Raw genomic sequence first — 22308 nt, forward strand, 5'->3', positions numbered from 1 at the left:
AGGCTTCCCGCTGAGCAGGGAGCCCGATGCGGGCCTCGATCCCAGGATCCTGGGATTATGACCCGAGCCGAAGGCAGAAGCTTAATGACTGAGCCACCCAGGCGCCCATACAGTGTTTGGGACTTTTATAAAGAAAATGTTGAGAGAAATTAAACAAGACCTAACTAAATGGCAGGGCATACCATATTTATGGTTGGGAGACTCAGTATTGTAAAGATGTCAACTCTCCCTAACTGATCTAGAGATTCAATGCAATATCCATAAAAAACCCAGTGGTTTTCACTTTGGACATTGATAAATTGATGCTAAAATTTATTGAGAAATGCAAGGGTCTAGAAATAGCCAGATACTTTTGAAGTGTCTGGTACATAGAAAGGCATATTATTATGAAGCTGCAATAATTAAAGCTTTATGGTAATACTCAAGGATTAATGAGACCAGTGGAATCAAATAGAAATTCACCTTCCCATATATGGCCATGATTTATGACAAAGGTGGTACCACAGATCTGTGGGAAGCAGTGCTCCCTCCCCCCCTTCAATAAACAATGCTTGGCTAGTGGATATCCAGATAGAACAGAATGAAACTTGGTCCCTACCTCACTCCATATAAACGTCAATTCTTTCTTTCTCTTTTTTTTAAGTTTATTTATTTATTTCTTTAAGTAAACTCTATACCCAACATGAGGCCCGAACCCACAACCCTGAGATCAAGAGTTTCATGTTCCTGACTGAGCCAGCCAGGCACTCTAAAACAGTCAATTCTATGTGGAATTATAGATCCAAATATGAAAGCTAATGCTCATATAAGGAAATATGGGTGAATATCTTTATGACCTTGGAACAGGGAAGATTTTTTTTTTAATAGAATACAGTAAAGCACTGACCATAATGGGGAGGGCTATTGATGTATTTGAGACATTTATTTAATCAAATGATACCATAAAGAAAGTAAAAAGCCAACCCCCAAAGTAGGAGAAGATACTTGTGACACATAAAATCTACAAAGGGCTTATATTCATTATATATAAAGAATTCCTACTAATCAGGAAAGGATTGACCACCCAGTGGAAAACAAATAAGAGACTTGAACTAGCACTTTATCAAAGAGGATATCCAAATGGCCAGTAAAAATGTGAAAAGTTGCTCTGTCTCACTGGTAATCAGAGAAAAGCAAATTAAAACCACAGTGAGGGGTGCCTGGGTGGCTCAGTCGGTTAAGTGTCTGCCTTTGGCTCAGGTCATGATCCTGGGGTCCTGGGATCGAGCCCCCGCATCAGGCTTCTTGCTCAGCGGGGAGCTTGCTTCTCCCTATCCGCTTGCTCCTCCTCCCTGCTCATGCTCACTTGCGCTCTCTCTCTCTGTCAAATAAATAAGTAAAATCTTTAAAAAAAAAACAAACCCACAATGAGATTTTACTAGATACCAGCTAAATTAAGTCATCTGACAATATCAAGTGTTCAGGGGGGTGTAGCACAATGCAGACTATAATGTAAACTTGCCAGGGTAAGCATAGATTGGTACAGTCACTTTGGAAAACAGCTTTAGTTGATATAACCAATGTCCTTATGACCTAACAGTCTTACAACTTATTACACCCAACAGCAACGTGTGTACATGTGTACCAAGAGACATATGTGAAAATTGGCAGTAGACTGGATAAATAGTGGCACATTACTACAGTGACTGTTATACAACATTGAAAATCAGTGAATTAAAGCTATGTGAATCATGGTGGTTGAATCTCATAAACATAATGTTGAGTGAAACAAACCAGACAGAAAAAAATACATGCAGTAGTCTGATATATTATCTAAAGGGGTTTTTTGTTGTTGTTATTCTTTGCTTTTTGTTTTCTTCCCAAACTAATGTACCATGTTTATGGAATGCATGCTAAATGGCAAAACGATAAAGAAAAAGTAATGATTACTATAAAACAAGTTAGGATAGTAGTGCTGCCAGTGTTCTGTTTCTTAGCCTGGGTTGTGATTTCATGAGTCTTTACTTTGTAATCATTTAACTTAATTTTTATTTTGTGCTCTTTTTGGTATGTGTTATATTTTACCAAAAAGGAGTGATAAAGGAAAAAATAAGCACCTTAGTCAGTTACCAGGAGACCCGATCTCAAATGTCAAGTCTGACAGCAATTAGCTATGTAACAGGGTCAAGTCACCTCATCTTTTTTGACTTTTACCAATAAAAGGAGGGAGTTGTACCAGGTGATTGCCAGTACCTAAAAAAAAAAAAAAAAAAAAAATCAGCTGCATTTAAGTACCAACATTTTATGATGAAATTTCAAAACCTATCAGTAAGACAAGACGAGATTAAGTTTTTAGAGTGGAAATAATACCATTAAACTCTTTGTAGCCTTGGCAGTTTGACATACTTTAACATTTGTGGGGCACAATTGCATATCTGTAGTAGATGTATTCATTTGAGATAAATTTTGTCAATTCCTGTATCATAGAAGATCTACTAGACTCTCTGCTCAGAAAGATTTGGAACAGAAAGAAAAACATCATGTAAAAATAAAAGCCAAGAGATGTGCTACTCCTGTAATCATCAATGAAATTCCACCCTCCAAAAAAATGAAAGTGTAAGTAGCTACAGCTTCTGTCAGTTGGCATAGGTTTTAACTCCTGTTTGCTCCTATGGTTAATAGCAATGGTGCTTGTTCTTATTTTTATTAGTTAGGAATGTATTTTGCTGTAAGTAATAGCCCATTCAGCTAGAGTAGTCTATTTTTAATTTTAATTTTAATTTTTTTTTTAAGATTTTATTTATTTATTCATGAGAGACACAGAGAGAGAGAGAGGCAGAGGGAGAAGCAGGCTCCCAGGGAGCAGGGAGCCCGATGCGGGACTTGATCCCAGGACTCTGGGATCATGACCTGAGCCTAAGGCAGACGCTTAACCATCTTGAGCCACCCAGGCGCCCCTAATTTTTATTTTTTTAATATTTTATTTATTTATTTGAAAGAGAGACAGCAAGAGTGAGAGAGGGAACACAAGCAGGGGGAGTGGGAGAGGGAGAAGCAGGCTTCCCGCTGAGCAGGAGTCTGATGCAGGGTTCGATCCCAGGACCCTGGGATCATGACCTGAGCCGAAGGCAGACACTTGATGACTGAGCCACCCAGGCACCCCTCTGCTAGAGTAGTTTAAAGAATAGTGATTTCTTTGCTTCACAGAAGTTTGCTGTTGGCTTTGGTTCAGTGACTGAACAATGCCAGGGCAACATCTCTGTGTTAGCTTTTTTTCATGCTTGTTACTCAAGATGGCAACTCTGTGTTTCTCAGCTTCTTCCTTGTGCTTGTTGCCACATTCTCACAAGGTAGCTGCTATATTTCTAGGTATCACATCCAGTTCAAGAGAAGAAGGAGGGTATGGCAAAGGATAAGGGACAGCACCCATATCACAAAAGTGAAAATATTCCAGAAACCCTGCTTATACTTCAGTTGCCCTACTGTGTCACTTGGATTCTCCCTAGTTGCAAGAGAGGCTGTTGAAAGAAGTACAGTAATTTTGCCTTTGGACATTGCTGCCCCAAACAAAATTGGAGTTCTATTAATAAGAAAGAAAGTAGAATAGATTTTGGGAAGATGGTTAGCTATCTGCCATTTGTGCATGTGATGATGAGCAGTTGGAATCCCTCCCCACCCTTCTGAACCATCATCAGACAATTCTCACCTTGACTTTTATTGGTGTGTTCTCGAAGTTTACCCATTGTATCCATTGGTACATATGATCTAATGGTGCTATTGGAAGAATCTTGCGGTTGAGACATGCTTGTTGTCCTAAAGAATGAGAAAATTTAAGCCGTATGTGGTAGATTTGGGGAGGAGAGTACAGCAGGGTATGCTTTAGGGAATGAGAGTTTTTTTGTTTTTTTTTTTTTTTGTCCTTTTGAACTGAAGTTCTAACAATAAAAAGAAGCCAGAAGAAGAGGAAGAAGGCAGTGCTCATCAAGATACTTCGGAAAAACATGAATCTTCCCCAGAGAAAGCCAAGGGCAGACATACTGTGTCTTGTTTACAGCCTGTGAGGTATGCTTCTTTCCTGAATTTAAACTTTAGAGTCAAAAGAGTAAAATTATAAGTGGGTATGTCTGCAGTCTGGAGCACATGGAACTTGGGAAACTCATAAAGCTGTAATCATGGTGAGGTGAATTGTTTTATATCTTGGGGGATGCTCATCTTAAAAGTTGAGAAGAATATGCTATTAAAGCAAATTAATCTGGGAAACAAATTGAGGGTTATCGAAAGGGAGGTGTGGGGGGGGACGGGGTAACTGAGTGATGGGCATTAAGGAGGGCATGTGATGTGATGAGCACTGGGTGTTATATGCAACTAATGAATCATTGAACATTACACCAAAAACTAATGATGTACTATATATTGGCTAATTGAATTTAAATTAAAAAAAAATATTAAAAAAAGGCAAATTAAAAGAAATATAAAAGGAAAAAGTTAGTAAAGGTTTTTACTACCTGAATTGAATGGTTTTTATTTTGCCAAGCTCCCTTCTGGTCTTTACTCAAGCAAAAAATATATTTTCATAATCAGTATATAAGCAACTTTGGATTCTGTTTTCCTTGCTTGCCACGAGAGTATTTCATTTTTTTTCCTGTACTACTATAAAATCTTCACATTTATCCTTTTTTAATAGTTAATAGTCTATCAAATTATATTTAACCATTTCCTGTTGAAAATGCAGTTACCAATTTTTCACTATTACAAAGAATCAGCGAACATCTTTATTGGCAGGGACTTTTCTTTGAGTAGTCTCTTCGGGCTAAAGAAAGAAAAATTCCTTGATTAAAGGATATGACTGGTGTTATGGCTACTGATATTAATTGCCAATTTTCTTTTTTTAATTTTAATTTTCTTTTTTAATACATATATATTTTTAGAGGGGGGAGGGGCTGAGGAAGAGGGGGAGAGAGAGAATCTTAAGCAGACTCCCCGCCCAGTGCAGAGCCTGATGCAAGACATGATCTCACAACCCTGATATCATGAGCTGAGCCGAAATCAAGAATCAGAGATCCAACTGACTGAGCCACCCAGGCGCCCCACCCAATTTTATTTCTGAAATGAATGTATGAACTTACAGTGCCATCAGCTTTGGATGAATATTTTTATTTCTTTGTACTCTCATCCACATTGAATTTGTTTTTTTACATTTAAAATTGTTTCAAATTTACTTGATATAATGTTGATGGCATCAACTTATTTCAATTTTTACTTGATTGCTGATAGGATTGTGTTACTGTAATTGTAAACATCTTTTCCATATTTCCTCTTGGGTGAATTGTCTGTTTCCTTTTCTATTTATCTGTAAAGTGGTCTTAGTGATAGTCTCATTGCTAAGAATGGCTACTCTAAATTGAACCTTTACTATGTGTCAGGTACTTCGGAAATATCCGATTTAATAGTCACAAATATTCTGTGAGAATAAATATTTGTATTATTCATTTTACAGTGGAGGTAACTGAGGCTCAGAGGGATTAAATAGTTTTCTCAAGAGCACATAGGCAGAAAATGAAATGTCAGGGTAGGCTTTGAGCTCTGGTTGGTTTCCCTCCTAAGTCTGTCCTTTCTTATCACAATGTATATTTTATGTATAATAGACTTTTGTCATATTTCTTATAAATATTTTCCCCATTCTGCTGGTATTTTAATCTTACTTTTTCTTGTGGCCTAAAAGCTAATGACTGTATAGTCAAATTTATGAGTCTTTTGTTGTATCTTCTATAGTCTGTTTTAGCTTTTTTTTTTTTTAATTTTCGATATTTTGGTATAAATTGTGAATCGGGTTTTTTTCATAGTGTTACCTAATTAAGTCAATATCAGTTTATCAGATAATACTTTTTGGTTTTGATGGTTATTTTATCACAGGTTAAAAATCTGATCTATGTAATACCTTTAGACTCTTTTGAATCACAAACCTCTTTCTTCTCTCCTCTCTCATTTCCTTTACTGATTTGCCCCTTAGGCAGAAGATTCTCAAAAGTACTGAGGAGCAAGAGTTGGAGAAGAGAATGAAAATGCAGCAGGAGGTGGTGGAGATGCGGAAAAAGAATGAAGAATTTAAGAAACTTGCTCTTGCCGGAATAGGTTAGCTTGGCTCTCGTTGAGTCTGATTTATGAAGGGTGCTTCTCATTATCTTGGTAGGGTTTTTGAAGTCTCTAAAAGGGAAAAAGGCTTTCCTGGTTAGTAGTCAGTAGAAAAAGATGTGTTTATTGGACAGCTGGTACCCTTTATATCCCAATGACCGTTCCCTAGAATGTTTTATATACATTGGACCAGGGTCCCTGGCTGGCTCAGTCAATAGAGCATGTGACTCTTGGTCTCAGGGTCGTAAGTTCAAGCCCCAAGTTGGGCATAAAGACTACTTAAAAAAAAAAAAAAAAGGCATTACATACATCGGGCCTTTCTTAGAGCACACTGTTGCTCTCTGCCTCTAATTATGGGACTCACACCCATCTTTTACGGCCTTTTTCCGTGAGGTCTTCCCTCATTTCTTCAAGTAAAATTAATTCCTCCCTCCTTTTTCTTCCTAATTCTTTTTCTTTGTATTAGAAAAAGAAGGCATTAGGATTGAGATAGAAGATAAAGCCATTGGGCAGGCCAGGTTTTTGTTGTTGTTTTCCCATTTTAATCCTAGACAGAGGAAAAGAAAGCTGAGCAAATCCAGTTGTAGCTACAGAGGAAGAGTAGGACTGAGGGAGCCAAGGGGTCAGAGTTCTGCTTTGCTCTTAACTAGAGTTATTATTGGTGGAGTCAAAGCTATAAAATAGCCCTGCAAAAAAGCACCCCTGGAGTTTATAGGGTTTCCCTCTTAGACATGTTTAGTTAAGTATGCTTTTTAAGTCAATTCATAGCTTTTTCTGTCAAAAGAATTCCAGTTACTGTGTGTCTCCAGAGCTATGACCACACCTGGGAGATGGGATTCTCCCCTTGTGCCACCTCTTTGCAGTTTGCATCTGATCCAAGGTCCTCAAACCAATAGTACTCAATGAATAAGGCACATATATTAGTGCCCCTGAGGACTGTTTCAGGGTTTGGGTGATGTGTAGAGAGTGAACAAAGTTAGATCCATGGTGATAGAAATACTGAAAGGACTGGATAAAGGAGATTTACTGATATTCTCTATTCTTAGTGTTACCTGTGTGTTTTACTCTGCTTCTCACTCAGGGCAACCTGTGAAGAGATCAGTGAGCCAGGTAACCAAATCAGTTGACTTCCACTTCCGCACAGATGAGCGAATCAAACAACATCCTAAGAATCAGGAGGAATATAAGGAAGTGAACTTTACATCTGAACTGCGAAAGCATCCTCCATCTCCTGTAAGTTGACGGGATCAGTGGATATTCTTGTTACTGATTCATCAAGGATTCAGGTGTAGTAGTTTTGGTCACTACTTCTAATAATATAATTGAGAGAAGCATGTTTTTGAGTTAAGATAGATCTAAATCCTCACTTTGTCCTGTTTGCTATATGATCTTGGAGAAGTCACTCTGTTATTCTGGGAAGCATCTTACGAAGTTGCTGTGAAACTGAGTTGAGAATGTACATAAAGCACATAGAATTATGTGTGGCAAACTGTAGGTCCCAGCTTGTTGCAGTTTGTGCTGTTACAAAATTCTTTAAAAAAGTCTTGTGTTTACAGAATTGTGTACAATATATGACAGGGCTTATGGGAAAAATGGTGTTGGGGCAGACCACTCAAATCTAACAGAAACAGAAAGAATCCTAAGTGAAAGTTCTAGTACTAAGAATTTCTACTTGCATTTGCAGTGTGCATCATCACTTGTTGAAATCAGTCCTTTGTAGTCTTAAACCCTGGGGTTATGCTTCTTCCTTTGAGATGTCAATCCTTAAAGAGTTTTGTTTCCAATCAGAGATCAATTTTATGAAAGTTAATCATCCAAGGACTAGGCTTCTTCATCTCTTAATTTTGGGAAAGATGTCTGTAGAGATTCTGATTCAGGCAGCTACCTGGCCTGATCCAGATCCAGAACCCAAATCAGCTTTTTCTTGATGGGATTGGGGGTGAGGGCAATACCTTTGCAACTTTTATTTTCTCTTTCTAATTCTCAGAAAACTTGTTCTTGCTAGCTTTAAAATATTGACATGCTTGGGAAAAATCACCTTATTTACTATTGCAGAACAGACAATTTGTTAAGTGCTAGATCCTTTCTCCCTTTTTTAAAAGATGGGAGTGGACTAGTTTTAACCCTTGCTCAAGGACGGACAAATTTAAGAATAATAATTTTGGCTTCACCGCAGGTCTTTTTTCTTTTGATCCTCTGTGCTGAATATGCAGCTTGGGGTAGATCTGAGCTCTTCCATAACACTTCATTGGGAGAATAACTTCTTTCTTTACAGGCCCGAGTGACTAAGGGATGCACCATTATTAAGCCTTTCAACCTGTCCCAAGGAAAGAAAAGAACATTTGATGAAACAGCTTCTACGTACGTGCCCCTTGCACAGCAGGTCGAAGCCTTTCATAAACGAACCCCTAACAGATACCACTTGAGGAGCAAGAAGGATGATAGTAAGTTTCATACCAATGTTATAGCCTCCCCTAGAATTCCCTTTGCTTATACAAATTTGCCTTTAGTTGAAATCCTAGCTTTTGAACTAAAGTATGGCATGTGCCTGTATGCAGACAACAAATGTACCATTGAGCATCTCTGAACTCCCCCACCCCACCCCGGCTATCTGTCTACTTAGACCCATCAACCACCTTGATCCTCCTGATCAGTAATTGGCCAGGGGTTATACCTTCGCCATGTGTCAAAGTGTCATGGTGCAGCTAGTGACCTATAGAAAATGAAAGCATTCCATTCATTCAGGGTTGTGTGCTTTTGTTCAGCCATTCAACAAACTTTACCACTACAAACCAGGCACTGTTGGGTGTAGGGGGTATAGCAGTGAATAAAATGGACTTGGTGCTGCTCAATAGCAAGTTTCTAACTCAGTGAAAGGGATAAATAGATCATTACAAGTTATGGTAAGTACTATGAATGTAGAGGGGGATTAAGAGTCAAGAGAGCGGGGAGGTAGGTAGAACATGTCTTTGTCCTGAGAAGTCCCTGGCAGTGAAAGCAGTTGAAGATCCAGAGCAGAAAGGAGATAACCAGTGATTGATACCTGCATGAGCAGGTAGGGGAGGGATACTTAGCTCCCGAGGAGTGCTTGTTCTCTGAAGGGAGTGTGGAAGCAAGAGGAATGGATGTAAATGCTGGCAGGTTTGTAGTCATTTGTCAAATTTTAGATTAGAAAAATAATGAAATGTTTTTTTTTATTCTAATGGAAATTTAAATATTAAACATGACTTTCCAAATAATATATGACTTTTAGAGTCTGATATGCCCTGCTTTTAGAATCTTGGTCCTGGTAAATAGAAAAATTATTTTCTGCAATTTAAAAAAACATTTAAATTCCAGTATAGTTAACATATGGTGTTTTATTAATTTCATGTGTGCCAGCAATTCTCCACATTACTCAGTGCTTATCATGATAAGTGTACTCTTAACCCCCATCACCTGTCTCACCCATCCCCCCACCCACCTCCCCTCTGGTAACCATCAGTTTGTTCTCTATAGTTAAGAATCTGTATCTTAGTTTGTTTCTTTTTTCTTTTGTTTTGTTTTTTAAATTCCACATATGAATGAAATCTTATGGTATTTGTCTTTCTCTGACGGACTTATTTCACTTAGCATTATACTGTAGGTCCAACTGTGCTGTTGCAAATGGCAAGATTTCCTTCTTTTGTATGGCTGAGTCATACTGCATAGTGTGTGTGTGTGTGTATGTGTGTGTGTGTGTGTGTGTGTGTGTGTGTGTGTGTGTGTGTGTGTGTGTGTGTGTGTACACACATTATGTCTTCTTTATCCACTCATCTACTGATGGGCACTTGGGCTGCTTCCGTAATCTGGCCACTGTAGATAATGCTGCAGCAAACCCGGGGGTGCACGTATCTCTTTGCTCTGCCTGTGCTCTCTTCTAGGATTTTTATGATTTCAGATCTGACATTGAGATCTTTAATCCATTTTGAGTTTATTTTTGTGTATGGTGTATTTTCAGCAATTTTTATTTAAAACTTTATATAGTTATAAATAATGGTTGTATGTATACTTGAAGACTGGCTTATTTCTAAAATAAATAGATTTGGCTTTTTTTTTTTTTGAAGATTTTATTTATTTATTTGACAGAGAGAGAGACAGCAAGAGCAGGAACACAAGCAGGGGGAGCGGGAGAGGGAGAAGCAGGCTTCCCGCCGAGCAGGGAGCCTGATGCAGGGCTTGATCCCAGGACCCTGGGACCATGACTTCTGCCTAAGGCAGACGCTTAATGACTGAGCCACCCAGGCGCCCCTAGATTTGGTTTCTGTCTCCTGCTGTTATGTGTTCAGATCTAAATTAGAGGATTCATTCTACATAATTATGAAACTTGACAAGGTTGCCCTGGTCAGGTGAATCAATGTTTTCCGTGAATGGTAGTGAAGGTCTTAAGATTGATGCTTTGACATATTTTTTTTTACTTTCTCTATTTGAGTTTCTGTGAGAGGTATTCTTGGTGTTTTGATATAGATGCTTTTAGGAAATTCACAAAATTGGGAGTTCATACTTGATCTTTAGAAAAGCCTTATTTTAAAGCTGGAATAAGCAACAATCTTATGTGTCAAGAACAACCAAAATAGTTGGCATTATCAATAGAAAGGCAGTACATGCCTTTGCAGTGATGACTCCATCAGACACAAATGGATTTTAAGTTCAGAAAATGATAGTAGAGTTACCCAAAGACAGCCTTCATCATACCCCTCAATAAAGAGTGACTGGCGAGGAGGGGGCTGCACGTTTGTCAGGTTGGCTGACATGAGCTGAGTGTGGAGAGCAGCCACTCTGATTTGGCATCATGGGCTGCCTAGCCGAATCAGCACTTACAGTAAACAGGGTCTCAGAGAGCTAGGTGAATGTCTTGGTCTTGCTTTATAGCTCTGTTACCCTCCAAATCTGCTGTGGTCAAGATATCCAGAGACCCACAGACTCCTGTGTTGCAAACCAAACAGCGCACAAGACCTGTGACCTGCAAAAGTGCAGCGGATCAGGAGGCAGAGGAGCTCGAGAAACTGCAACAGTAAGTCCCATCGGCAGTATTTGAGGAAGAGTTCCAAGTACCTGCTTTCTTTTCGGTTCTATAATGGGGATAGTTGCTGTTTTTCTTGCCATTGGAATTTATGACATTTGAGTTACAGGCTCTCTACAGTCTGTGCCCCTGCCTCAGTGATTAAAAAATTAGAAGTGGGAATATGGAGATATCCTGGAGTATAAACTGGTAAAAAAACAAATGCAGAGGTTGGGGTGGGAGAACTTACTCAGGATTCTAATTAAGGAGTGCCCTCTGAACTTCGTTTAGGTAGATCCCACCCTTTATGGCTACCCAAGGGCTCATTACAGCTATTATTGGTGGAGGAAACTGGAACATAATGTGGTTAGCACTGGAGTTTGTCTCCTGTATTCTGCTTTCATTCCTTTTTGTACTTCTTTTGAGGGGCAGCTTCCTCTGGGAAGAGAAACCCCAATCTTTAAAGCGGTGGGAATGTTAGGACTGGCTCCTTTATTCTTTGCTCTGGAGGTAGAGACAGAAACCATGGAGAGAGTTGAAATTTTGCTATGCTTGGGTAATCGTAATAATTACTATTTTTCTGTTTTGGTCTTTGTTCTGTTTTTACTTTGTTGTTTGTGTAGCTTTTATTTTATTAACAAAATTTTTTTTTGTGGTTGTCATTTAAACTCTCATCTTACAGATACAAATTCAAAGCACGGGACCTTGATCCCAGAATTCTTGAAGGTGGGCCCATCTTGCCCAAGAAACCACCTGTGAAGCCACCCACTCAGCCTATTGGCTTTGATTTGGAAATTGAGAAGAGAATCCAGGAGCGGGAGTCAAAGAAGAAATCAGAGGATGAACACTTTGAATTTCATTCCAGACCTTGCCCTACTAAAATCTTGGAAGATGTTGTGGTAAGAACGGTTGAGGCTCTGCATGCTGGCAGAAACATCCTGCTCGTGACCAAATACCCACCTGTTCACAAATGTTTGAGTAGATACTATGATCAGGGCATTGTATTAGGAGCTGTAGGTGATAAAGAGACACATCAGAAGTGGATTTTGCTCTCAGGAAAGTAAAGTTGAGTAAGGGAGACAACGTATGTGTAAATAATGTAAAATTAGAAGTGTTCTAAGAGGGGTGACAGTTGAAAGTGCTATAGGAACTCAAAGGAGATAATGATTTCTTCCAGACAGAAGGTTCAGGGAACGCTTTGTGGAGGAGGGAGCATATGACCCAAGCCTTCACATCATCATCATCATCATCATCATCGTCGTCTGTTGTTACTGTCGTAATCACTGACAGTTTCACTGTGTGCCAGGCACGCTCTAAGCCCCTTCCATGTATTAACCCATTCATTTTGACCACAACGCCTTCAGGTGATTTACTGTAATTATCACTGGTTTCACATGAGGCAGCTGAGGTGCAGAGAGTTAGGTGGCATTCCTAGGGCACTCTGCTAGTGAATGGTGGAGCAAGGATAAGAATTCAGGCACTCTAGCTCCAGAGTTCCTGATCTTAACACTTCATTATATTGCCTCTCCATTATATGGTAGAATTTGGACTTGTAGAAATGCAGGTGAAATGGACTGGCAGAGCATTCCAGGCAGAAGTAACATAAAAGCCTGAAGGTGGGAAATACGGTGGGGAGGTTACTGGAAAGTGGGTGGGGTCAGTTAAGCTAGAGAAAAGAAGTATATCAAGAGGAGCAAGTGGAAACTAGTTCAGAGAAGTGGGTTGTGTGTTGGTGGGCTTATAGTCAGGATTTTAGAGAAAATTACAATTAGGAAGAGATGCCACAAAGAATAAGTAATAGAGTTCATCTACATAAGTGCAAAGATGGGTTTTAGATAATTTCTGTGCAGATGGGGAAATATCCTCCTCCTGCATTGGACTGACTTATGTCCAGGTACTAAGAATTTTCTTTTCCCATTTTCTTTCTTTTTGCTTATCCTTTTGAGTCATCATGGTTTTAAGTGAAACTGTGCACCAATATATTACCTTGGACTGTGTATTTAGTTTTGTTTACTCTATTTTCTTAGCACTAAGTCAGAAGCAACCCAGAGTTATATTTTCCAGGCTTTAAAAAAGCATCATAAAGCTTAGAAATAGTTCTTTCCCTGTTCCCACCCCTTACCTTCTTTCAACTGAGAGCTTTCTGCATATGAGACCGCCTTCCTTCCTTTCTCTCTCTCTTTTTTTAAATAAAGATTTTATTTATTTATTTGACAGAGAGAGAGAGCAGGAACAAAAGCAGGGGGGAGTGGGAGAGGGAGAAGCAGACTCCCTGCTGAGCAGGGAGCCCAATGTGGGGCTCGATCCCAGGACCTTGGGATCATGACCTGAGCTGAAAGCAGACGCTTAACGACTGAGCCACCCAGGCACCCCCCTTTCTTTCCCTCCCTCCCTCCCTCCCTCCCTCCCTCCCTCCCTCCCTCCCTTCCTCCCTTCCTTTCTTCCTTCCTTCCTTCCTTCCTTCCTTCCTTCCTTCCTTCCTTCCTTCCTTCCCTCCTTCCCTCCCTCTTTCTTGCTTTTTCCTTCTTTCCTTCTTTCTTTCTTTCTTCTTTAAGATTTTATTAATTTATTTGTCAGAGAGAGAGAGAGAGCACAAGGCAGGCAAGGGAGAAGCAGGCTCCCTGCTGAGCAAGGAGCCTGATGTGGGACTCAGTCCCAGGATCCTGGGATCATGACATGAGCTGAAGGCAGACACTTAACTGACTGAGCCACCCAGGCTCCCCTGACTTTATATATTCTTAAAATCAACTCATTTTTAAGGTAATTTTAAAGGGAACATTTAAATCACTATATAAATGGAACACCAGTAGTTTTTACCATGAATAACAATAGTAATAGCTAATATAAAGCTTATTTGCCAAGTTTTAGTCTAAGCTCTTCAATTTATATAATAACTTATTTAATTCTCATAATAACCCTATGAGGTAAACACTATAGGTCTTATCATCTATCTGTTTTACAGTTAGGAAATACAGAGATTAAATAACTTGCCCAAGATCATAAACTAACCAGTGGCAGAGCTGAGATACTAGGTAGTATGGTTTCAGGGTCTGTGCTTTTATATTAAAATAGAAGATACATTTTTATTTTTATTTATTTTTATTTTTTATTTTTTTATTTTTTGTGAGTAAAGCGATGGAAGTTTATTAAATGAAGATACAGAAAAAGCTCTCAAGAGTGAGAGGGGTCCTGACAGAGATGCCACAGGGTTGCCAACGAGGGCCTTTAGGGTTGGGTTTTTTTTTTTTTTTAAGATTTTATTTATTTATTTAACAGAGAGAGCGAGAGAGGGAACACAAGCAGGGGGAGTGGGGGAGGGAGAAGCAGGCTTCCTGCTGAGCAGGGATCCCGATGTGGGATTCGGTCCCAGGACCCTGGGATCATGACCTGAGCCGAGGGCAGACGCTTAACGACTGAGCCGCCCAGGCGCCCTAGGGTTGGTTTTTTAAAGAAAGCTAACCAGGGAACTTAAATCCTTTTGACATCTCTATTGATAACACCTTCAATGGCTTGCTTCCTTCTTAGGAGGTGGTTATTCTTTGTTGGTCACAGGTGATTATCATAAAGACACCCACCGCACACCCCTAGGGCAGGGTGGTCCTCCACACCACCCCACACACCTAGGGCAGGGAGAAGGTACCTTTTTAAATGGAAAGGTCTGAGGAAATATGTGACTGTTAAAAAAAGCAGTCTGCATCCCACCTAACATCCCCTTCCATATTATCCGTCTTACCTGAACTTTATTTTTAAGAAATGCTGATTTAGGAAATTGAGCTGGCAGTTTGTTTTACTTTGGACATGCTAGGGTAAAGTGGTACGTGTGGAAGGGTGCCTAGAGTTCAGTAGGAGTTAGTTAAGTGAGATCTTAAAGTAGCCTTGTACCAGGTTATGCCTTGTTGAGAATTCTGGATAAGTAGATCAGCAATGCACTAGGTAAGTAAGTAAGATGCAACCGAATTGACGTGGTGATCCAGGGAAGCGTTTGCCAAATCCAGCAGGTTCTCAGACTCTTCTGGGGATCTTATTACATAAACAGATTCCTGGGCCCCACCCCTGGAGTTTTGATTTGTTATGTGCAGCATAGATTAGAGAGAGCCTCAGTGAGAACTTAGTGTCTGACACACAGTAAGCAGTCATGTTGTTAATAGTAATAACTGTCATTTTATCGCATGCTTACCTCATACCGAGTGTTCTATGTAGATTATCGTACTTATTTCTTGAAAAATTCTTAAGAGATAGGTTTTATTTTTAGCCCTATTTTTGGGATAAGGAAGAGACATTAGGAGGTGTCTAGTATGCAGAACCAGGATTTGAACCCATCATCTCCTCCAGCACTATTATTCTACCCCACAGTGCTGAGTTACCATTGTTTATTTTAGCAAACCCAGTTTTTGAGTTTGACACTGGCCATTTGTAGTTCTCCCTTCTAAAATTTCCAGTGATTTCACTTCAACTCTTGGTTTCTAGAGAAGCAAAGCATAGGAGACATTAGGTGTCTTCTCTCTCACCCTCTTCAGTTTTTAGAAAGCGAGGCTTTGAAAAGGGAATGTGGCTTGCTCATGCAACCATTTTTAAAAGTTGGTGGCAGAATTGAGATTAGGTCCTGTAACTTCTAGTTTGGGATTCTTCTAGCAGAACAGAGGCACCTGCTTCCCGGATCCCAAATGCAGCTTGTCTGTTTGCCACTGTTGTTCTTCATCCATGTCCCTCTGGTGCTGAAACTCTTTCCCCATGTCCTTATGGTATTTCTTGTGCTCTTAAACTTGTGGTTGATGGGTGGCAAGGAGACAACAGGGCTGATGAGAGATGGGCTTGGGCAGCAGTGGGCCATGAGGCAGAGATGAAAAAAGGGCTCTTGGGGCAGAGGTGGAGTGATGAAAACCTTGAGCTCAGGGGTGTGAAATGTGAACCTGGTGCCGACATCTAGTGGGGAGCTGGGGCACCACAGAGGTGGATGTGGTATCAGTGAGGCCAGTGAGTAATTTAGCAGTGATATTTTAGGGATGACTTGGGGAGACCAGCAGGCTTTTTTTTTTTTTCCATACTCCCTGAGATAACATTGCCTCACAGTGATTTCCTAACTGCTCTTGTCCCAGGGCATTTGGGGGAATATCCTGCCGTAGGGAGAAGTGCTTACCCCTAACACCCCCTCCCCCATCCTGGGCTGCTTTCCCTAAATGCGCCATCTGTCCACCCACACTGCCCACTTCTAACCACATACCACTTCTCTAGAGCTATCTTCCCAGAGCTTCCCATTAGGAGCTTCCTCCCATTATCCTCTAGCTGCATATTCTGCTAGGTTTCTTCAGAGCACTTTTTGAAAATCAGGGAATACCTGATTTGTTACCTTTTCGTTGTCTCTTTTCCTCCACTAGAATGTGAGCTCCCTGAAAGCAGGGACTGTGTACCTCTGTCTTAGTCACTTTTATATCCGCTGCACCTAATATCACTGCAGAAGCACTCTGATATTGGGTAATTGAGTGAGTAACAGTACCAGCTGAAATATACTGGCCTAGGCTGTGTTAAGTACTAGGAATTCAAAGATGGGGGAAAACACATCACTCCTCAAAGTTTTCCATTTGGTGGAGCAGATTGATATGTAAACAAATAAGGACAGTACTGTTAATCAGCATACATTCACCTAACTAATTACTACTTCTTGTAGGTCCTGTGGAGAATGCAAAGTAATGTAAATGGCGACATTCCTACCCTCAAGGAGCTTACAACTAGGAAAACTTAAAATAGCAAAACAGGAAGCCTTCTGTTTTTAGAAACCCAAAATTCATTTTTTAAATTTTTATTTTTTAAAAAATATTTATTTATTTATTTACCTATTTATTTATTTACTGAGAGAGAGAGAGAGAGCGCATAACCGATGACCAGAGGAAGGGGTAGAGGGAGACAGAATCTCAAGCAGACTCTGTGCTGAGCACGACACGGGCTCAATCTCACAACCCTGAGATCACTACCTGAGCCGAAATCAAGAGTCTGGCACTTAACTAGCTAAGCCACCTAGGTGTCCCTGTTTTTTTAAATTTCTGATTGAGCCCCCAGTTAGTGTTGATTACAGTAGAGATGGGGTGTGGGTGGGTAATTGCTGCAGAGTTGATATTCATAAATCACCTTTTCCTCTCCCCCAATTAATGAGGATTGAGCCCACTCCTAGATAGCTCTTTCGTGGCTTATTTATTAGAGATTTCCGTTGCTCTTTTATTTTATTTATTTTTTTTCAAAGATTTTATTTATTCATTTGACAGAGAGAGAGAGGCAGTGAGAGAGGGAACACAAGCAGGGGGAGTGGGAGAAGGAGAAGCAGGCCTCCCGCGGACCCGGGAGCCCAATGCGGGGCTCGATCACAGGACCATGGGATCATGACCTGAGCCGAAGGCAGATGCTTAACAACTGAGCCACCCAGGCACCCCTCTGTTGCTCTTTAAAAAGGCATATCTCTGCTGGGTGGATGTAGAGAGGGGAAGAAAGGAAAAGGGGGATTATTTTAGAACTAAATTAATCCTCAGGTTTTTATTTCGATTACTTTATGAAAAGAAATGAGCTGGGTGGCTCAGTCAGTTAAGTGTCTGACTTTGGCTTAGGTCATGATCTCAGGGTCCTGGGACCAGGCTCCACGTTGGGCTCCACACTCAGCAGGGAATTTGCTTCTCCCTCTCTCTTGCCTCTCCCCCCACTCGCTTTCTCTCCCCCCCCAAATAAATAAAATCTTAAAAACAAAAACAAAAAAAGGGTGCCTGGGTGGCTCAGTTAAGTGTCTGCTTTTGGCTCAGGTCATGATGTCAGGGTCCCTGCTCAGCAGGGAGTCTGCTTCTCTCCCTCTGCTGCTCCCCCTGCTTCTGCTCTCTTCTTAACACTCTCTCTCTCAAATAAATAAATAAAATCTTAAAAAAACCCCCAAAAACCCAAGGCCTAGAAGGCTCTCTATAATGTGCCCCAAGTTATGCAGATTAGAATCAGAGCAGGGCTGGAACCAACCTCTGAGCCTTGCTTCATGTTCTTCCCACTCAGACATGCCCTGAGTGTGCTCGAGCAAGAGGCTGGTGGCCACTTGTAGAACAACAGGCTCTTGTTGTTCTTTGGTAAGCATTATTTGAAAACCCATTTCATGGACTTTTGTCACTCTCATTACAATTTCTGTTATATGGGATTTCACTGTTCCTAGTGATCCTGGATTTCTTTTTTTTTTTTTTTTTTAAGATTTTATTTATTCAAGACACAGAGATACGGAGAGAGAGAGAGAGCACGAGCGGGGGGAGAGGCAGAGGGAGAAACAGGCTCCCTGCTGAGCCAGGAGCCAATGTGGGGCTCGATCCCAGGATCCTGGGATCATGACCCGAGCCAAAGGCAGATGCTTAACCATCTGAGCCACCCAGGCACCCCTGATCCTAGATTTCTTTAGAAAACAGCTTCCACAGCAGAATGAGCATTCTCTTTACAGTGGTTACCTTGGCAGGGTATAAATTCTTTTTAATGACTCATACTATACAAAGCATTTTGGAAAAGCCACTTATCTTGGAGCCTGTGGCACAGTCTTAGATCTCTTCAGCAGTGGCAAATGTTCATATTTTAAAGATTAATTTGCTTTTAAGAGCTAATCTAAATCATTTGTAACTAAAACTAAGTAGTCCAAGATAATAGAGCTGGAAATAGTTTTGCTTAATTAAAAGTAAATATTGAGCCACTACCCTGCATTGCTTAAAAATTAGCTTTGAAGGCCACTCTAAGACAGACTTTCCAAACATGTTTTAAGCAGTCACAGCATTGTTGGGATTAAGGAGAAGTCTCTCTCCCAAGGTATAAATTAGAGTTCAAGAGTCCAAGGTACAAATTGTTATTCAATGAACATTTACTGAATGCCTTATACTTGCCAAGGTCCTTGTTAGGTACTAGGGATTAGTGGAATAACAGTCCGCACTCTTGAAGGCTAGCAGGAGTTGAACATCTAAATACACAAGTGCTGTGAAGTTTTTTATGTACTGTCATAGAACTATATATAGGGAAAGAGGGGTCATTTCATAGGTTCTGGGAGTGGAGAGATCAATTAAAAGCCTTTATAAAAGAAGAGATGCTTCAGTGGAGGCTTGAAAAAAGGCTTAGGTGCTTCCAAGCAGCTGGGACATTTCAGGAGAACACAAAGTTATTGAGAGAACCAGCGTTAACGTTTTGGCAACTGCCAGTAGTTCATAGTGGTTTTAGGGTGAGCTCTAGGGAGGGGCAAGAGATAAGGCTGGAGACTCACGCAGGGCACCGTATCATGAGGCACCTTGTACTTCATGGCAAGGAATTTGTTATGCTATTGTAGGTAGCCTAGGAGCCATTAAAGAACTTTAAGTCAGGAAGTTATGTGATGTGATGTGTCTTAGACAAATAGTTCTGACTGTATATAGGAAGACGGATTGGAGGAATGAGATGCGAACCTGAAAGACTATCACAAGGCTAGTGGAATGGTGCAGGCAATCAGTTGTGTGGCCTTGTATGGTGGAGAGGAAACAGAATAGAGGGCAGAGGGAGGCAGCATACACATGTGAATGTAACATAAGGGTTTGATCTTACCGTTTTATTTTGTTTTATTTTTTCAAAATGATAAGTGTACTCTTTAACCCTCATCCCCTATTTCTCCCATCCCCCCACCCAACTCCCCTCCCCTCCAGTGACCATCAGTTTGTTCTTTATAGTTAAGAGTCTCTTTCTTGGTTTCTCTCTCTCTTTTTTCCTTTGCTCATTTGTTTTTTAAATTATGCATGGGAGTGAAATCTTTTGGTATTTGTCTTTCTCTGACTTGTTTTATTTAGCACTCTACTCTCTAGCTCCATCCATGTTGTTGTAAATGGCAAGATTTCATTCTTTTTGTAATGGCTGAATAATATGCCATTGGTATTGGGTGTGTGTATACACCAATACAGATTGGTGTGTGTATACACACACACCACAGCTTTTTTAGCCATTTATCTATCAGTGGATACTTGGACTGCTTCCATGGTTTGGCTGTTATAAATAATGCTGCAGTTTTTATTTTTATATTTTTAAAATTGATCTGGTCATAACCCTTCATTCAAAAAAGCCCAAGAGATGCCATTTTGTAGTTAGGATTAATTGCCAGATTTGTGATAGAGTATAAATTCTGTGAGAATCAGAGAGTGCTTATGGAACAACTTTCTAAAATGTGTTAGTCTTGAATGACGTGCACAGTATCATACATGTAACTCAGCCTGCAAGGATTTAAAATGTTGGCAGTGGGCGCCTGGGTGGCTCAGATGGTTAAGCATCTGCCTTCGGCTCAGGTCATGATCCCAGGGTCCTGGGATCAAGTCCCGCATCAGGCTCCCTGCTCAGCGGGGAGCCTGCTTCTCCCTCTGCTTCTCTCTCTGCTTCTCTCTCTCTCTCTCTCTCTCTCTCTCTCTCATGAGTAAATAAATAAAATCTTTAAAAAAAAATGTTGGCAGTGTTTTTGGAATCATGAAGGGAAAAATCTTCAGAGTAGTTGAATGTATGACAATTATGGAATATAGAAAATTCATTGCTTCCCTTAATCTACTCTCAAAGAGGTATGAGAGTTAACGACTGTTCTTCCCAGATTTTATTTTCTATGCTTAAATTAATTATATATATTTTAAAAACAAAAAAAAAATTCTCTATTTCAGCAACTTGTCCCTCTCCCCTCAATATTATGAACACTATGTCAGTAATAAAGATTTTTAAATTCTTTTTCATGGCTGTATAATATTCTTTTCTACGGATGCACCACAATTTAAAAAAGGATTTAACTGATCCTTTCTTGATAAGTAATTTAGTTATCTGCAATTTTTAATTCTTTTAAAAAATATTGAAATAATACCTAAAACCAAAAACTAAACTAGAGATCAAATACTAAAGGTGGAATATTGGGTGAGAGAGTATGACCATTTAAAAATTTAATAGGTAATTCCCACCCTCCTCCGTCAAATGAATAAATAAAATCTTAAAAAAAAAAAAGGAGGGAGCGCTTGGGTGGATCAGTTGGTTAAGTGTCTGTCTTCAGCTCAGGTCGTGATCCCAGAGTCCTGGAATCGAGCCCTGCATCGGCTCCCTGCTCAGCAGAGAGCCTACTTCTCCCTCTTCCTCTTCTGCTCCCCCTGCTTGTGCGCACTGTCTTGCTCTCTCCGTCAAATAAATAAAATCTTAAAAAAAAAAAAATAGGTAATTCCTAAAGGTTGTACCAATTTATGATCTATACTCTTACCCAACTATATGTGAGTGCCGACTTCTCTTTTGTACATGCCAACACTGGTATTAATCAGTCTTTCAAATATTACTCAATCTTATAGATGAAAAATAACCTGAATTAATTTATATTTTTAAAAATTATTGAGATCGAGTCTCTTGTGTATCTTTGTGAACTGCTTGTTCTTGTTCTTTGTCTATTTGTTTGGCAGAAGAAAATTTAACTAGCTCTTGCCCAATACTTTTTCCCATTTGTCTTTTGAGGGTGATTTTTTTTTTTTTAAGATTTTATTTTTAAGTAATCTCTACACCCAATATGGGGCTCAGACTGGCAACTGTGAGATCAGGAGTCACATGCTCCACCAGACTGAGCCAGCCAGGCACCCTGAGGGTGATGTTTTTGAACATAAGTTTTCATTATAGAGTTGTATGAGGAATAAGTTTAAGAAAATGGACAGTATCTATTCTGATCCTAGATACATTTGGAAGTCTTTATTTTTATTTTTGAGTGATTAGAGTTTAGAAAGGAAGAGAAACAAAAAAATACTGGCACTAATTTGTTTTCTGTTGTGGTGTTTTTCATAGGCACTAAAAAAGATTGTGATGAATCCTATTTTTACTGAATATAGGACTCCAGCCATGCCCTTGTTATTTGCTGCTCTTCTGTATGATAATCCACCTTTGGAATGCTACTGTGTTTCAGTATGCTGGGTAAACAGCAATATACTAAAGTACTAGCCTTTTGGGCGCCTGGGTGGCTCAGTTGGTTAAGCGACTGCCTTCGGCTCAGGTCATGATCCTGGAGTCCCGGGATCGAGCCCCACACCGGGCTCCCTGCTCAGGAGGGAGTCTGCTTCTCCCTCTGACCCTCTTCCCTCTTGTGCTCTCTATCTCTCATTCTCTCTCTCTTGAATAAATAAATAAAATCTTAAAAAAAAAAATAAAGTACTAGCCTTTTTTTGATT

The 22308-nt window shown here is 40.0% G+C and overlaps 1 protein-coding gene across 3 annotated transcripts in view; it reads left to right on the forward strand.

The window, feature by feature from the left end:
- The window catches only part of TPX2 (TPX2 microtubule nucleation factor), a 58877-nt gene that overhangs the window by 27362 nt on the left and 9207 nt on the right, over positions 1–22308 (forward strand). For all 3 annotated transcript variants that reach the window (XM_028118937.2, XM_028118939.2, XM_028118938.2), the window contains exons 5-11: positions 2467–2595; positions 3913–4041; positions 5990–6111; positions 7193–7344; positions 8387–8555; positions 11002–11143; positions 11814–12030. In XM_028118937.2, the coding sequence (XP_027974738.2) occupies positions 2467–2595; positions 3913–4041; positions 5990–6111; positions 7193–7344; positions 8387–8555; positions 11002–11143; positions 11814–12030 (1060 nt within the window). The remainder of the gene's footprint in view (positions 1–2466; positions 2596–3912; positions 4042–5989; positions 6112–7192; positions 7345–8386; positions 8556–11001; positions 11144–11813; positions 12031–22308) is intronic.

The sequence above is a fragment of the Eumetopias jubatus genome, unplaced genomic scaffold (genome assembly GCF_037043125.1).
Source record: "Eumetopias jubatus isolate StellerSeaLion01/CBP00866 unplaced genomic scaffold, mEumJub1_p1.0 scaffold_9, whole genome shotgun sequence".
NCBI classification, from domain to species: domain Eukaryota; kingdom Metazoa; phylum Chordata; class Mammalia; order Carnivora; family Otariidae; genus Eumetopias; species Eumetopias jubatus.